Genomic DNA, 14936 nt, shown 5'->3' with positions numbered 1-14936 from the left:
TCCCTCCCCACTGGGGACGCTGTTTATACCATCCCTCTACACTGGGGGCGCTGTTTATACCATCCCTCTACACTGGGGGTGCTGTTTATACCATCCCTCTACACTGGGGGCGCTGTTTATACCATCCCTCTACACTGGGGGCGCTGTTTATACCAGTCAGTCTGTCATACCATCCCTCCCCACTGGGGACGCTGTTTATACCAGTCAGTCTGTCATACCATCCCTCCCCACTGGGGACGCTGTTTATACCAGTCAGTCTGTCATACCATCCCTCTACACTGGGGGCGCTGTTTATACCAGTCAGTCTGTCAGACCATCCCTCCCCACTGGGGACGCTGTTTATACCAGTCAGTCTGTCATACCATACCTCCCCACTGGGGGCGCTGTTTATACCAGTCTGTCATACCATCCCTCTACACTGGGGGCGCTGTTTATACCAGTCAGTCTGTCATACCATCCCTCCACACTGGGCCCCCACATGTGGCCCCCACCTTCACCTAATGCGGCCCGCAGGGCGAAATCCATTTCACCCGACCGCCCGGTCAGTCGGTCGTCCGACGTGGCGGTCGGTAAGTCCGACGGTCAAATGGATTTCACCCTTACTGCCAGCACTCCCACCCCCAACAGTTTCTTTCTCTGCAATCAGAGAGATCACCTGGTCTTGTATCAACCCTACATAGCACTACCCAACTACACTACCCATAATGCAATGCAATGAAGTTGTCTCACCTTCTGGTTGAACAGGACCACAACAGATGAGGAAATACACCACTGTGGGAGAGAGACATAGAGAGAGAGAGCGAGAGAGAGAGAGGGAGAGAGACATAGAGAGAGAGACATAGAGAGAGAGAGAGAGACAGACAGAGAGACAGACAGACAGACAGACAGACAGACAGACAGACAGACAGACAGACAGACAGACAGACAGACAGACAGACAGACAGACAGACAGACAGACAGACAGACAGACAGACAGACAATGAGAGATATGTGGTGTGAGTAAACACAAACTTTGTCCTAACATAAACATTAAGTCCCATTGACAATGAATGGTCAGTTTTGAGCGTCCGTGTAAACACAAACATTGAAGACGAAGGTGAGGACGCAAATTCGGAAAGAGATGATGTACGATGGTAAGAGCACCCCTCACTTCACACTTCACACATGTTGTTCATCCTGGATTATACATTAGCCATGAATTATAGTTACATACTTGATACAGTAGTAACAGGGGTGGGCACCTTTAACGATGGAGAGGGCCAATATATTTACACCCTCACTCCAGAGGGGCCACAGTACATATTACTGTCGTAGCAAAAATAGCCGATCTACAAGCTCAAAACGCGTCGCAATGCTTCGCGTTTTGAGCTTGTAGATCAGCTATTTTTGCTATATTTGAATGGAAAACCTGAATAATTTGTTGCTATTTTTGAATTGGAATCCTGAAAAGTAACCTGTATTGAATTTCAAATGCATTTAGTTATAGTTATGTTAACTTTATGAACTGTTAACATAATTACATTGGACACAAAAAGACAATAACATTTTAATTCTAGTCATTAAGTAATTAAAGCGGGTTTGGAATTGTAAACAGCTGAAATCAATAGGCCTACTATATCAGTATTCTGATATTAACATGCGGGCCGCATCAAGTGAAGGTGGGGGCCGCATGTGGCCCCCGGGCCGCCAGATGCCCCCCCCTACAGTAGTATCTGTACATCGTCTGTCTCAGGGTTCAGTTTGTGATCAGAGGGTTGTTAAAATGTTTCACAATTATTCTACAATGTTCAAGAGTTTTCCACATATATTCTTTTGTAATGTTTGCATAAATATTTGACGTTTTTCAGAAAACTTAATTTTTAGGCCAGGATTTAAAGGTGTTTTTGGAATGGGCCTCAGTCCTAAATGGAGTGAACTGAAATGAAGTAGGCTACATACAGTACATGATATGATTCTTTATTCTTTATATATGACGATTATATGATGTAGGTTTCATGTTGTATAGTATATTTATATATTGTATAAATGAAGTACTATGATGTAGGTTTCATGTTGTATAGTATATTTATATATTGTATAAATAAAGTACTCACATGCTGTGATGTAGGTCGGTGCAGGTTTCATGTTGTCAAACTGACAGACTGACACTGACTGAGAACAGAGCTGTGTTTGGTTTCTCTCTCTGTCTCACTCACACACACACACACACACACACACACACACACACACACACACACACACACACACACACACACACACACACACACACACACAGACCCTCTGCTGCTGCTGGGTGGGTGAAGAGACCATTTCCTTGTTGGTAAGATGCTCTGACGCACGCACGCACGCACGCACGCACGCACAGTCGCACACTGTCTGACAGCAGAGCTGTGTGTGTGGTTTCACACACCATTTTCAATAGCTAAAGTATAACATAATGCTTTAAAACACCAAAAGGGGTTAACGCCCAAAATGGGTTAACTAGTCTCTAGCATTTACAAATACAATTAATTATATGTTCTCAAGTCTAAGGAAACTTCCTTCAGTTTTCATGTATATATATTTATTCCATATATTATATGTATATATATTTATCTGCCAGGTTTCCTTCATGTTTTTGAGACCAGCGCCTGCAGCTAACCCCGGACAGGACAATTGATTGATTGATTGATTGAAATATTTATTAACAGTTTGCAGAATTACAGCAACATTTCAAGCACAAACTCAAAACTTTTTCCACCACCGGAATGGTTTCATAGTAAAATGCGATTACGGATATTTGGCTCTTCAAAGTAAGTGTCATGCGCGATAAAACCTTGGCAGGACGCGGCGGAGGGATTAAATAATGGTAGCGGTCAAACGGTTAATACACTGACACCGTAGACAACTTAACCCCCCACCTTCCACTTAATGTTACTTAAGGACACAAACACCCCAGCCCCCCCCCCCCCCTGTCCCCCCCGTCCCCCCCCCCCACCCCGTCTCTTAAACTAAAGGCCGACCGCAGAACAACTCAGCTTCTTGTCGCTCTGTGCTAACAGGAAGTGGTTTCAGCCAATCGGCTCGTCGACGCTTTGTGCAAAGAGGAAGTGGTTTGAATATGGGAAAAAAAACCCTCTCTGTGTGTCTGTCACGCTCCGACCGTTTGATGTGTGGAAGTGTCACACACACAGGACAGCTTTAACCCCTTCTGGACTGAGGTCCATTAAAAAAAAAAGGCTTCTAAATCCTAAAATTTTTCTGAAAAACCCTCATGTTTCTAAGTCAGTGGTGCTCAACCTTTTTCATGTCAAAGACCCCCAGAATTATTGGGGGTCCCTATTGGGCCACGGACCCCCATCTGATAATATGTAGTTCCAGGCTACAGACTGTGGTTTCCAGGGGCTACAGACTGTGGTTTCCAGGCTACAGACTGTGGTTTCCAGGCTACAGACTGTGCTTTCCAGGCTACAGACTGTGGTTTCCAGGCTACAGACTGTGGTTTCCAGGCTACAGACTGTGCTTTCCATCGCGTTATTCTTTCTGAAATTAATCTAAATTAATCAGTTGTTAGAGTGTGTCAGAAACCTGTTTCTTAATACACTGACACCGTAGACAACTTAACCCCCCCCCCAACCCCCCACCTCTTAATACACTGACACCGTAGACAACTTAACCCCCCCCCCCAACCCCCCACCTCTTAATACACTGACACCGTAGACAACTTAACCCCCCCCCCAACCCCCCACCTCTTAATACACTGACACCGTAGACAACTTAACCCCCCCCCCCCAACCCCCCACCTCTTAATACACTGACACCGTAGACAACTTAACCCCCCCCCCCAACCCCCCACCTCTTAATACACTGACACCGTAGACAACTTAACCCCCCCCCCCCAACCCCCCACCTCTTAATACACTGACACCGTAGACAACTTAACCCCCCCCCCCCCAACCCCCCACCTCTTAATACACTGACACCGTAGACAACTTAACCCCCCCCCAACCCCCCACCTCTTAATACACTGACACCGTAGACAACTTAACCCCCCCCCCACCCCCCACCTCTTAATACACTGACACCGTAGACAACTTAACCCCCCCCCCCCCCAACCCCCCACCTCTTAATACACTGACACCGTAGACAACTTAACCCCCCCCCCCCCCAAACCCCCCCACCTCTTAATACACTGACACCGTAGACAACTTAACCCCCCCCCCCCCCCAAACCCCCCCACCTCTTAATACACTGACACCGTAGACAACTTAACCCCCCCCCCCCAACCCCCCACCTCTTAATACACTGACACCGTAGACAACTTAACCCCCCCCCCAACCCCCCACCTCTTAATACACTGACACCGTAGACAACTTAACCCCCCCCCCCAACCCCCCACCTCTTAATACACTGACACCGTAGACAACTTAACCCCCCCCCCCCCAACCCCCCACCTCTTAATACACTGACACCGTAGACAACTTAACCCCCCCCCCCCCCACCTCTTAATACACTGACACCGTAGACAACTTAACCCCCCCCCCCCAACCCCCCACCTCTTAATACACTGACACCGTAGACAACTTAACCCCCCCCCCCAACCCCCCACCTCTTAATACACTGACACCGTAGACAACTTAACCCCCCCCCCCAACCCCCCACCTCTTAATACACTGACACCGTAGACAACTTAACCCCCCCCCCCAACCCCCCACCTCTTAATACACTGACACCGTAGACAACTTAACCCCCCCCCCCAACCCCCCACCTCTTAATACACTGACACCGTAGACAACTTAACCCCCCCCCCCCAACCCCCCACCTCTTAATACACTGACACCGTAGACAACTTAACCCCCCCCCCCACCTCTTAATACACTGACACCGTAGACAACTTAACCCCCCCCCCCACCTCTTAATACACTGACACCGTAGACAACTTAACCCCCCCCCCCCAACCCCCCACCTCTTAATACACTGACACCGTAGACAACTTAACCCCCCCCCCCCCCACCTCTTAATACACTGACACCGTAGACAACTTAACCCCCCCCCCACCCCCCACCTCTTAATACACTGACACCGTAGACAACTTAACCCCCCCCCCCCAACCCCCCACCTCTTAATACACTGACACCGTAGACAACTTAACCCCCCCCCCCACCTCTTAATACACTGACACCGTAGACAACTTAACCCCCCCCCCCAGCCCCCACCTCTTAATACACTGACACCGTAGACAAGTAATGTATTATATTCACAAGTAATGAAAAGTAATGTATTATATTATTCTTCATGAAGCTCCTAATTCCCGTGAAATTGCAATATATTGGCTATATAAATAAATAGCCCATATATTGTAATATGTATTAAAACTGTAATAAATAAGATAGATTCTAATTGATATTTTATTATCTATAAACCTGGAGAATCCACTAGATAGTTGACAATATCTGGATATGTCACTCCTGGCCATTTAGTCGGGTCATTTTCCCAACTACTTTTAGGCAAATCATATGGACAAATTGATAATCCAACAAGTTTTATTTTTTCTTTGTACCGTCGGAGCTCCGCGGCAGGTAAAGAATTCATATACGCCTGCATGTTCACACCATGCACCACAAATACGGATAATGTATCTTCAAACTCGGCGGCGCTTGGAACGTCACTTATAAGCGACAGGTAATCAGTCTGTCAACTCAGCTCTGCTCCGTTAACATTATGGGTAACTCATTCAAGTGGTAAATTAAATGTGAAACAAGTCATCTATTGAGAAAACAAAAAAATATGTTGACAAAGACACTTCATACATTTGGAAACATATTTTTATTCAAATCAATATAGTCTTCAGTTCATGTTGTATTATTTTAAAAGTAGGCTAACTACAGTGGAATTTCAATTGACTTCTATGGGCTGGCATGCAGTACACTGGTCTAACGGACCAGAAGTGGGGCCGCTGTCTCATTTGGGGGCGTGAAATTTGTAGTCCCCGTGTGTCTCTATATGACGGTGTGTGACGTGTGTGTGGACATTCTTCTTCTTCTTCCTTGTTTTGGGTGGGGGTCGGGAGCATAGATATATATAAACACTAGATGGCTCAAGGCGGAGTTTCTGACGTCGTTCACCCGGCAGCCATCTTAGTTCGGGGATACAGTACAGTATGTTCAATGGCAGCTCAAACAGAAACAGTCATAACTCGCTCAAATCTTGACGGATTTACAAACGGGTTGGTTTATTACAAACGTTGTCAACGTGGCTATGATTCAGGACGCTTATCTGCTTAATTTATGTTTTTTATATGAACGTCGTATAAAAGCATATAAGTATGCGGACGTCTCTGACGTTTATAACAAACCAAACCGTTTGAAAATCGGTTGAAAATTGAGCAGGTTATGGTCATTTAAGAGTACATGCCCCATAGACACAATGTTGTGTGTCCCGAGGTAAGATGGCCGCCACGTAACGACGTCGCTCTCCATTGGCCAACAGCGCGGGTGAGCTATCTAGTGTTTATATATATCTATGGTCGGGAGTAGCCTGGCTCCAGCCCCTGAATCGCTAGCCACGCCCATTAAAAAAATATATTCAGGTGAAACGAAATGAAAATTCAGGCTGAGTGTCACTGTCAGGCTAGGTCGGGAGTGTAGTGATGGCGTCTCTCTCTCTGTCGGTCACACTAGAGACGGTTCGGTGTTGTTGTGTAAAACCATGGACGTGGATGTATTTCTACATGTTGGTGATGCTGTGGAGCAGACCCAGCGGTTACTACACATCACCTGTGAGAGGTAACGATACTTTATACAACTTTATTTACACTCGACTCACTGTGTTGAGGTCTAGGGATTTCCCCGGCATGCTACTAGGCTAACACTAGCCTGTTGATTTAGATGTGTTTACATCGATTTTGCCTTTTTTCCTCCTTTTATTATTATTATTTTACACGTTGTTATTGTTCAGTGTATTGGTCCGTACTTGTTTCCAATAAAGAAGTGTTTTAACTTTTATTTTAATCCAGTTCTGTGGTCGTTTTCTGTCGGAACTTGCCCAACGACTGCCACACTCCTCCCGACCGATAGGGGCGCGTAGTTGAAAGCCAATGGCAAAAAAACTGCTCGGATAAAAATGCTTTTTATTAAACAACGCGGGATGCAGCAATGCTAATCGCTGTACCAACAAATCTCCAACAACCGTGGGACAAATTGTGAGTACTTTATATTTGAAAACGGAATGTTTATATACACGTTTGGACTGTAAATGTAGCGATCGCGTAAAACAGGCTGCAATAAGCCTATCTCACAGAATTTCCCCGCCCCCCTTAATACGCCCCCTTTCGGGGTTAGTGGTGATAGCGTGACGTCACTCCATAGACGCTTCATGTTAACAGAGGTAATTTAAGAAGTCTACAACTTTTGTTTTCTCAAGGTAAGGTTTGTTCTATCTGTTCGAGCTGAGTTACCATATTGTTTGCTTCATAATAATATTGGTCTGTCACATTTTTACATTAGAAAATGTACTTAGATTCTCCAGAGAAAAAAACCTGTAAATGCCCATGTTAAAGTCACCACTATTTACCGGAAGTGGGCGTGAAAAACGGGCTGTGAGATAGGCCTGTTGCGTCATGACTGTCATGATGATTATCATGGCAGTCATGTTTCAGGGCTAGCCGGCTAGGAGACGCCCGACCATAGGCATGGTAACGCCCTGCCTGCCTGTGATTGGCCTCACATATTTACGATTTATTTAAGATATTCATAGTAAAATGGCTTCTTTTAGCGAGACAAATCAGGAGCAAATCTACTTTGTTAATGACATTTCTTTATCCCAGCAACAAACTCTTGCGAGATTTGAGATGAGTCCGGAAGCCTCTCTCTGTCCATCTGCAATTTCACGGACAACACATAGGGGGCTCTGACCCCATATTTAAGATGAGAATATGTGAATATGTGAATATTATAATGTGAAATGAATGGACATATTTAAAACGATTAGAAACGATCCTTATGTGCCCAAATTAGAGCTGGCATACTTGGTCTGCATATTGAGACAGGCAGATATGTAGGCACGGTTGAGGAGGATAGATTATGTAGTCTGTGTGATCTAAAGGAAATTGAAAATGAAATGCCATTCTACAACTCTATTAGGGAGAGACTTTTTAATTAGATAGATCCAAATCATGAATTTATAAATACAATACATACATATATGGTTGGAGGACTTCGAGAAACTGAAAGGCCTATTTCAAAAGTACACCTTTTCATTTGCCTCATTACTTGAAAAGGCCTGGTCAATGAGGAGGAGGGCCATTTGCATGTAAAATTGCCTTGTTTATTTGTTTTAATTTTTGTTCAAATACTGTACAAATATATCTTCTTCGGGTTTCATGGCCGTTGGCAAACCTAAATGGTGCATTGCCGCCACCTACTAGAGTGTGGAAACAGTGTTGTTGTCAGGGGGGGGTGGGTGGAGGTCGGGGAGAAGCAAACCACGCCTACTATATTTAGGAGACCATTTGTAGGCTTTGTGTACCATTTCGCGTCTAGTGGCTCCAATGAAGTTGGCCCATCTTCATACATAAACCATCTTTGGCCAGGCCCAGGAAATAATTCCCAATGCATTTTCCCCATAGACATTTAAAAAAGTATTTATTTAAAGACCTTCTAAGCGTCGTACGAAGCCAACTCGAGTCGTGACAAATCATGACAACAAACACAATATTTTGGACCAAACAAATAATTACAAAGAAGAAAAACAACATAAAAAGTGTTGTAACCTGCCGTTTTTTTCTACTTTCTAATTCTTTGTTTGGCCTGAAACATTGTGTTTGTTGTCATGATTTGTCACGACAAGAGTTGTCTTTGTCCGCGGCGTAAACGTCTTTAAATAAATACTTTCTGAAAAGTCTATGAGGAAAATTAATGGGGATTTATTTTCCGGGTCTCTCGAGGGGGCGGGGCTGCGACGCTCTATAATGCTGGATAGTCAGATGCGAGGTTACTCTGTGGTGGGAAATACGGTATGATGCAAGAGAACTGTAACTTGTAACTTTTATTTTTGTAGAAGAGGCAAACTAATATTGTTTATAGGCCTACCGTTTGCTTTGATGGAATAATTAAACTAATATTGTTTATAGGCCTACCGTTTGCTTTGATGGAATAATTAAACTAATATTGTTTATAGGCCTACCGTTTGCTTTGATGGAATAATTAAACTAATATTGTTTATAGGCCTACGGTAACACAGTGTTTTGTAACATGGAGGAGAGGGTGATGCCGAGGCATATCTCCGATTTCGGTGGTGGTTATGGTTGTGCAACTTGACTCATGCAATAAAGTATAAAGAGATAAGGATACTCTGACTATAAACCACTTGAACCCCAGGTCCCCAGACCCCAGCATAAACCACTTGAACCCCAGGTCCCCAGACCCCAGCATATTGAACCCCAGGTCCCCAGACCCCAGCATAAACCACTTGAACCCCAGGTCCCCAGACCCCAGCATATTGAACCCCAGGTCCCCAGACCCCAGCATAAACCACTTGAACCCCAGACCCCAGCATATTGAACCCCAGGTCCCAGACCCCAGCATAAACCACTTGAACCCCAGGTCTCAGACCCCAGCATAAACCACTTGAACCCCAGGTCCCAGACCCCAGCATAAACCACTTGAACCCCAGACCCCAGCATAAACCACTTGAACCCCAGGTCCCAGACCCCAGCATTAACCACTTGAACCCCAGGTCCCAGACCCCAGCATATTGAACCCCAGGTCCCAGACCCCAGCATATTGAACCCCAGGTCCCCAGACCCCAGCATATTGAACCCCAGGTCCCAGATCCCAGCATATTGAACCCCAGGTCCCAGACCCCAGCATATTGAACCCCAGGTCCCAGACCCCAGCATATTGAACCCCAGGTCCCCAGACCCCAGCATATTGAACCCCAGGTCCCCAGACCCCAGCATATTGAACCCCAGGTCCCAGACCCCAGCATATTGAACCCCAGGTCCCCAGACCCCAGCATATTGAACCCCAGGTCCCCAGACCCCAGCATATTGAACCCCAGGTCCCCAGACCCCAGCATATTGAACCCCAGGTCCCAGACCCCAGCATATTGAACCCCAGGTCCCCAGACCCCAGCATATTGAACCCCAGGTCCCAGACCCCAGCATATTGAACCCCAGGTCCCAGACCCCAGCATATTGAACCCCAGGTCCCCAGACCCCAGCATATTGAACCCCAGGTCCCCAGACCCCAGCATATTGAACCCCAGGTCCCCAGACCCCAGCATATTGAACCCCAGGTCCCCAGCATATTGAACCCCAGGACCCCAGCATATTGAACCCCAGGTCCAAGACCCCAGCATATTGAACCCCAGGTCCCAGACCCCAGCATATTGAACCCCAGGTCCCCAGACCCCAGCATATTGAACCCCAGGTCCCAGACCCCAGCATATTGAACCCCAGGTCCCAGACCCCAGCATATTGAACCCCAGGTCCCAGACCCCAGCATATTGAACCCCAGGTCCCCAGACCCCAGCATATTGAACCCCAGGTCCCAGACCCCAGCAGAAACCAAAAATCTACAAACTCACAACGCGTCGCAACGCTCTGTGAGCTCATGGTAGCCCTAGACCAGGGCTGGGCAACTTAGACGATGGAGAGGAGCCACTATATTTCCAGACTCACTCCCTAGGACCATATATTACTGTCGTAGCAAAAATAGCCGATTTACAAGCTCAAAACGCGTCGCGCTGCGACACGTTTTGAGCTTGTAGATCGGCTATTTTTGCTATATTCGAATTGAAATCTTGAATACTTTTTTGCTATTTTTTAAGTGGAATCCTGAAAATTAACATTTTTATGTAATTTCAAATGCCTTTAATCATACGTGTGTTGAGCATTGAGCTACTAATTGAGACTGCAGTAATTAAAGCGGGTCATGTTTGCATGTTGTGGAATTGTAAACAGCTGAAACCAATATTATAATCAGTATTCTGACATTAACCTGAGGGCCACATTAAGTGAAGGTGGGGGCCGGATGTGGCCCCCGGGCCACCAGTTGCAGAAGTGTTTTACGCACATTATCCATTTACAGTCCTTACGGCGGCTTACGCCTACACAAATGTTCAGATTACAAGTGCTCACCCCAGGGCCATGGATGTTACAATTCTGCTAGGGCGGGTGTAAGTACCGGTATCTTCCGTATTGTTCAATAAAAAGAAAATCCTTGGCCATGCGCTTTCAACTATGCGCCCCTATAAAGGTCCACAGAATGAGAGGTCTGCTCTGGTCATTAAGGTGAATGAGAGGCCTGCTCTGGTCATTAAGGTCCACAGAATAAGAGGTCTGCTCTGGTCATTAAGGTGAACGAGAGGTCTGCTCTGGTCATTAAGGTCCACAGAATAAGAGGTCTGCTCTGGTCATTAAGGTGAATGAGAGGTCTGCTCTGGTCATTAAGGTGAACGAGAGGTCTGCTCTGGTCATTAAGGTGAACGAGAGGTCTGCTCTGGTCATTAAGGTCCACAGAATGAGAGGTCTGCTCTGGTCATTAAGGTCCACAGAATGAGAGGTCTGCTCTGGTCATTAAGGTCACATTTAAACTGCTATAATTATGTTTAATTTAAGTTGCATATAGGCTTGCTTAGTCAAATTGATGATCTTGAATTGAATATTGTGGATAATATGAGTTAAAACAACCTGTTTATTTGAATTACTGAAGTGACTAGTGATTCAGTGCTGTAGGTTACATTAGTAACCCTGGTAATATAAGCGAAATGAGTGAATTTCAGTTATTCTGTTTGATTATGAATGACCTTACATAGTTAATGACAGCTTGTATTTTGTTTTTGTCTTTTTCTCTGTTTAAGGTTTTCAACCTACTATACCTATACCTATACCTACTGTGCCACAACTTATTTCAAATTAAACAAAAGAGGAAAGAAGTTGCCTTATTGAGTTGACCACAGTTCCCCCTGTCGGCTAAGCCGTTTTTCAAGTTTGGGCAAAAAGGTTTCTGAAAAAATCCCGAATAACTTGACAGTACTCCACCAGGTCAACGGGTCCTCTCAACCTGTGTTGTGTTTTTAAGACTCCACCAGGTCAACGGGTCCTCTCAACCTGTGTTGTGTTTTTAGGACTCCACCAGGTCAACGGGTCCTCTAAACCTGTGTTGTGTTTTAGGACTCCACCAGGTCAACGGGTCCTCTCAACCTGTGTTGTGTTTTTAGGACTCCACCAGGTCAACGGGTCCTCTCAACCTGTGTTGTGTTTTAGGACTCCACCAGGTCAACGGGTCCTCTCAACCTGTGTTGTGTTTTTAGGACTCCACCAGGTCAACGGGTCCTCTCAACCTGTGTTGTGTTTTTAGGACTCCACCAGGTCAACGGGTCCTCTCAACCTGTGTTGTGTTTTTAGGACTCCACCAGGTCAACGGGTCCTCTCAACCTGTGTTGTGTTTTTAGGACTCCACCAGGTCAACGGGTCCTCTCAACCTGTGTTGTGTTTTTAGGACTCCACCAGGTGATCGGGTCCTCTCAACCTGTGTTGTGTTTTTAGGACTCCACCAGGTCAACGGGTCCTCTCAACCTGTGTTGTGTTTTTAGGACTCCACCAGGTGATCGGGTCCTCTCAACCTGTGTTGTGTTTTTAGGACTCCACCAGGTCAACGGGTCCTCTCAACCTGTGCTGGCCAGACTGAGAGGCGAGGTGATCTTTCCGTGTGACGTCTATCCGGTCAACATGGAGAGTAGTTCAGTGTTTTGGACCAGAGCTGACCTGGTGCCACCATACGTTTGCGTTCTCCAAGACCGACATCCCTTGAGTGAACCCGTGCACCCGTCGTACAAACAGAGGACGTCCCTGTTCCAGGACAAGCTGTCTCGTGGTGACTTCCAAATGAGGCTGACCGCGGTGAGCTTCTCTGACGAAGGGACCTACCGCTGTCTTGTTCCAAACGTGGGCAGCACTACGATCCAGCTCCTTGTTGGTAAGATTGAATGTTCATAATCATGACCAGTGTTGGGCTCGTCATTAACCCATTTTGGGCGGGAACCCCTTTTGGTGTTTTAGGCATTATGTTATACTTTAGCTATTGAAAAATAGCAGATCTACAAGCTCGTAGCGCGGCACTTGGTGCCGCGCTACGAGCTTGTAGGTCTGCTATTTTAGAAAAATCGTGAAAATGTGGCCCAATTGTTTGAATAAAAAAAAGTCTAACTCATGTCGATTAGGGGATGTAATGGTGATGTAAAACAAACGTTGCAAACACAAACATTAAACGCCATTAACGATATGACGTAATGAGTTACATTATGACGTACATTGTCCCTTCATTCTCAATGGCGTTTACAAAACAAACATTGAACTAAAGACAAACATTAAACCTGTATAGGAGGGGCTGGCGCTAGTGTTGCGCGGGCCGACCTGTAACCCGCGGGTTAACCGCGGGGCGGGCTGGGCCGAGTCATGACATTTTCACTTTATTTGCGGGCCAGGTTGAGGCGGGTCAAATAATGTATACTGTGATTTTTACAAATGATTATTGTCGCCACGAGTCCTGGGATGAAATTTGCGCAGCCTACCAGATTGTTGTGTTGCTGTGCTGGTTGATATCTCCTCTCTCCAATTATTAATAACTATTAATCGCCAAACAGCGCACAGCCGCACGTGCTCCCAACGCGCGTGCATGAGCACACCCCGCAGGCACGTAGCGGTAGAGCGGCCGCCGCCACACAATTATCATTGTCAACTTTTCTCACCACAACGGACATCCTGTTAAACCTTTTATTACCTTTTCCCTGTGCGTCCTTGAACAGTGGAAAAGAGTTGTGTTTCATGTCGACTTAAGTCATCAGTTAATGGTTGGACTCCATCTTGCCTCTTGTGTTCTGACTGAGTCTTAAGTTCTGACTCACTCCAGAGCGAGTGAAATATTTTATAACCACCAGCAGTCCCTTCCTTCAGCGTGCGTGTGTGTGTGTGCGTGTGCGTGTGTGTGTGTGTGTGTGTGTGTTTGTGTTTTAGTTTGTGCGCACGTGTGTGGAGTTTATAAGTGCAAGGAGGACAAGTTAGACAACACAAACGTTTTCAAATAGTTTTTCTTAGGTCTTTAGTGGCGTTTTCTTTCAGCGTCTGTGCAGTGACAGTCCTGTTGTTATACTGTAGGCTATGTCTGCGACGCACGGGTGAGTCTTTCTTCTCTCCCTTCAACCTCTCTGTCTCCTCTCAATCTGCCATGTCGCTACGTGTGTGACAAATGAATGTCATCGATGCGTTGCGGTGGTCGGAACACCCGTGACTATGCATGCTTGCCAGTGATATTATTAGCCTTTAAGACAATCTCGGATTTAGCCAGCCCCACTCAGGTGGGCAGACAGAATTGTAAGGGGGGGGCGACTCCGCCGGCGCGGGTGGGGTGTCAAACCCACATTGGGTGGGCAGGACGCATGTTTGGGTGGGCTATGCCCACCCCTGCCCCCCCCCCCCCCCCCCCCCAGAACCGGCCCTGATTAGAAGCACCTTTTTTGACAAATAAAAGCCGCGTTCAAAGACATATTTGACGTGCATTTAATGGTTGCGGGCCAGGTCGAGTTGTGAAAATTGATGTGGTGCTGCGGGGCGGGGCGGGGCGGGCTGAGCCGAGTCAGATTATTATCACATGCGTGACCTGCTGAGCCGAGTCAGATTATTATCACATGCGTGACCTGCTGAGCCGAGTCAGATTATTATCACATGCGTGACCTGCTGAGCCGAGTCAGATTATTATCACATGCGTGACCTGCTGAGCCGAGTCAGATTATTATCACATGCGTGACCTGCTGAGCCGAGTCAGATTATTATCACATGCGTGACCTGCTGAGCCGAGTCAGATTATTATCACATGCGTGACCTGCTGAGCCGAGTCAGATTATTATCACATGCGTGACCTGCGGGTCATCGTGACCTGCGGGTCATCGTGACCTGC

The 14936-nt window shown here is 46.4% G+C and overlaps 1 protein-coding gene across 1 annotated transcript in view; it reads left to right on the top strand.

Moving 5' to 3' along the window:
- Nucleotides 1–6655: 6655 nt before the first annotated feature.
- The window catches only part of LOC306935039 (uncharacterized protein), a 39571-nt gene continuing 31290 nt past the window's right edge, over nt 6656–14936 (top strand). Inside the window, exons 1-2 of the mRNA XM_079517860.1 lie at nt 6656–6764; nt 12624–12959. Of these exons, the coding sequence (XP_079373986.1) occupies nt 6698–6764; nt 12624–12959 (403 nt within the window). The 5' untranslated portion in view covers nt 6656–6697. The remainder of the gene's footprint in view (nt 6765–12623; nt 12960–14936) is intronic.

The sequence above is a fragment of the Electrona antarctica genome, assembly GCF_951216825.1.
Source record: "Electrona antarctica genome assembly, chromosome: 13".
In the NCBI taxonomy this organism is placed as follows: Eukaryota; Metazoa; Chordata; class Actinopteri; order Myctophiformes; family Myctophidae; genus Electrona; species Electrona antarctica.
The sequence above is the reverse complement of the archived record's forward strand: the minus strand, read 5'-3'. Positions and strand labels throughout refer to the sequence as shown.